The 3,445-nt window shown below is 39.3% G+C and overlaps 1 protein-coding gene across 1 annotated transcript; it reads right to left on the bottom strand.

The window, feature by feature from the left end:
- Positions 1–1,614: 1,614 nt before the first annotated feature.
- On the bottom strand, positions 1,615–3,242 carry LOC139868605 (uncharacterized). Its single transcript, XM_071856938.1, has 2 exons — positions 2,560–3,242; positions 1,615–2,488 (listed from the first exon to the last, which is right to left on the bottom strand). Exons 1-2 carry the CDS (start codon positions 3,240–3,242, stop codon positions 1,615–1,617), a joined length of 1,557 nt encoding a protein of 518 aa, XP_071713039.1.
- Between the last annotated feature and the right edge of the window lie 203 nt (positions 3,243–3,445).

The raw sequence follows: 3,445 nt of genomic DNA, 5'->3' as shown, positions 1-3,445 counted from the left end.
AGGGTTTTGGCCTTGTGATTTGAGGTTGTAAGTGTCAATTGGTGTTGTTAGTCACTAATGCACTTTAAGATTTATGAAAGAAGTGTTAATGGGTAAGTTTGACTTGATTGTGAGTCTAGGTAATATAAAATGGGTCAAAATGTACAAGTTGACCTAATTAGATGAAATGGGTATGGATTACCCTAAGTTTTGTGTTAATTGAAGTTAATAGACTTTAATTCACTAGTCTTAGTGATTAAAGTCGAGTCTTGGCCATTTATGGGCGGTTGTGAGTAGTTGAGTCATTTAATGCAAATTGGGTCATTAAATGCTCAAGTGGGAGTATTGTGGCTAATCCCACTAGTTGTGAAATTGAATGTGCACTTAATGATTTAGGTACATTGCGTTGAAGCTCGGAAGTGCTAAATCATCATCCTTGTGACAAGGTGAGTGGAATAATTATGCGTTCATGTATATGGCGTGTTTATTTGTGAATGTTATGGTATGAAACACGTACCGGTAGTGCCATAACATGTGTGGGATAGGATGTGAACCACGAGCTGGTAGCATCGAGTGTGAACCACGAGCCGGTAGCACTATAAACTAAGATGTGAACCACGAGCCGGTAGCATCGAGTGTGAACCACGAGCCGGTAGCACTATTAACGAGTATGACTCAAAAGCGTATGGTGTGAACCACGAGCCGGTAGCACCATAGCGTTATTGGTTAACCATATTGAGATTGATGTTTTGTTTAGCATATAATATATATTGAGTTGAGTATATACTAATGAAGTGGTGTGATAATGTACGACTTGTTAGTGTTACGGGTATGTTGACATGCTAATTGAGTTACCAGTTCGTATGAGGTATTTGGTATTGTGATTGCAAATGGATGGGTTATATATATGTATGTATAATTGTTGCACTCACTAAGCATTGCTTACCCTCTCGTTGTTTATCATTTTATAGGTTCCGGCTGGGACAAGGGTAAGGGCATACGGTTAGATTAGTTGTCTCCCGTTTATGTTGACTGGGGGTGCTCTTGGTGTTAGCTTTTTGAAGTTGGCCTAACGTTTGGGTAGTTTAACCCCAAACCGTGCTCGAGTGTCGTTTGGATTATAAACTATCATTGTGGTGGGTCAACTTGTATTAAACTTAATTAATGGCCTTCGTGCCTTTTGTAAACATTTAAATTGATGTACGTTTAAATGGAACTTGTGGAATGGTTTACATATTTAATTGGCGCGTAAATGTGTATTATATATAAAAAAACATTTTATCGTATGGAATACGGGTTGGGTTGTTTCATTTTCCAAACCCTGCATCTTATAATAACGTATAATATTTTTAAAACAGGTAGTTACAACACAGTTTTTATGCACCCTTATTATGTAATTAAGCATTTATCTTAATTGCTGCTAACTTTAAAGTGAGCGACTTTGTTTCAAATACAAATTGGTGCTTGTACTTTTTTTTCTAGAAACTGTGACATTGCAATATTAAATATCGATTTGAAATATTTGTGTACCTGTGAGTGTAGCGCTTCTTGGGTCATTCGCTGTTCACTTGACTCTACATCTTTTTCTCTCCGTCTCATAACCTCTAGCCTCATTCTGTTCTTCTTATCCACTTCTTATTTTATGGTTGCGATTCCCCTTTTTGTTCGGAATTTTAGCATGCCATGTATTGTCGACGGTATGGCACCTAACTTTTGCAAGGTGCTCCTGCTTAATAGTGCGTTGTGCTTAGCTCTCGATTGGACTACAGTGAATTCAATTTCAACATCAATTTTCTTTTTATCATTAATGTCGTCTCGTAGTTCTAACCCAACTTTAATCGTTCCTAATGACGGAACCATTTCACCAGCAAAACCAAACAAAGTAAATGCTTTCTTTTTTAACTGCGACCAAACTGACATAGGCAATGACATGTAGCAATGTTCATACATTATATCTGTACCGCCGCCAGTGTCTACACACAATCCCTTAAGTTCCTGATTGCAGCTTTTGATGTATCCTTTAACTAACACGGGTTTTTTCAACCAGTCCCTTTCACTTGCTTCAAATGAGATTTCTGCTTTTCTCCAATCTCTAACCTTTCTCACTTTTGCTATCACGTTCTCACTTGTTACCATATTTATGGTTTTTTCTGTTTCCCCTGCTTTTAGTTCGCTTTTCTTTTGCCACAGAAATTCTTTTTCCTGTCTTGACTTATGGCCTTCTGCTTTAGCCGATTTCTTTAAATGCTGCAACCTTCCCTTTTTTAGTTCTGCAACCACCCTCTCGATTAACTGCCTGCACTTATTAGTTTCGTGACCAAAATCATCATGAAAATCCCAAAATTTGGTTTTGTCCTTTTTTGCATAATCGGGTAGTGGTGTCGGTGCTTCGAACGTTTTACATACTGACTCGGTTGCCAATATTTCCTTTGGCGTTTTGCTTAGATCTTTTATGATTGCATAATTATCATCATGAACACCCTTGTTTCGGTAACTGCCACCTCCTCTACTGTTGTTGTACCGTCGATACTTATTGTTATTATTATAATTCCACCTTTGAGAGGGCTATTATTATTATACCTCTTCACAGATCCAGAGCTCTTGCCCTGATCACGATGGTGATCCTCATCATTATTACTTTTGCCCGAGTAGCTTTTTCCGCAATTCTGTGTTATATCTTCTTGCGCCCGCATGTAATCATGTGCCTCATTTATTGCTTTCGCAAATGTTTGTGGAACCTTCCTTCGTAACCTCTGCCATAAAAATAGATGCTTTTCGGTATCTAGACAGTGTATAAACCCTGACACCTTTTGGCTTTCTGGTAGATCTGGTATTTTAGCCACCTCTTTAGTGTACCTATCAATGATTTCACCAAAAGATTCTTTGGGTTTTTGCTTTATATCGTGGCATTCCACATGCGTTCTTCTACGCGCGCGCAGACTATGAAAATTAAGTAAAAACTGGGATCTTAAGTCTGCATACCCCATTATGCTTCTGGGAGTTAGATTATTGAACCACTCCCGCGCCACTCCTTGCAACACGATTGGTAGCATATGACATGCTACCTTATCTCCCCAATTGTGGGTTCTTTCCTTCCCCTCAAACCTTTGCAGGAAGTCATCATGGTCAGATAACACATCGTAGCTTCCTAATGTTAGTGGTATTACAGGCGCTTGAGGGAACAGGTGATTCGCTATATGTGCAGCGAATTTTTCTATAGTGGGAGCCACCTCTAGAGATTGCCTTGCTTTATGCCCTTGCATTGCTGCAAACCAGTTTTGCATAAACTCCTGGAATCGCGCTGGCTCATTGAGTGCTTATGCTAAATGTGGAGGTGCAACTTGCTGCAATTGTGAAATAAAATTATTCGAGCTGCTTGGTTCTAACGGATTATAAGGCACACTCCCCTCATCACCCTGGTGCTGCGTTCGTGTTAACCCACCTACATTTGGTTGGGGTGGTGTAT

The sequence above is a fragment of the Rutidosis leptorrhynchoides genome, chromosome 9 (assembly GCF_046630445.1).
Source record: "Rutidosis leptorrhynchoides isolate AG116_Rl617_1_P2 chromosome 9, CSIRO_AGI_Rlap_v1, whole genome shotgun sequence".
NCBI classification, from domain to species: domain Eukaryota; kingdom Viridiplantae; phylum Streptophyta; class Magnoliopsida; order Asterales; family Asteraceae; genus Rutidosis; species Rutidosis leptorrhynchoides.
This window is presented reverse-complemented; position numbering and strand designations above follow the sequence as displayed.

Bases quoted from the DNA above. Each gene is read 5' to 3' on its own strand.
- LOC139868605 (XM_071856938.1), bottom strand. From the start codon at position 3,242: ATGCAAGGGCATAAAGCAAGGCAATCTCTAGAGGTGGCTCCCACTATA. The intron at 2,489-2,559 runs GTATAATAATAA...GTACAACAACAG, and splicing joins AGCTCTGGATCTGTGAAGAG to TAGAGGAGGTGGCAGTTACC.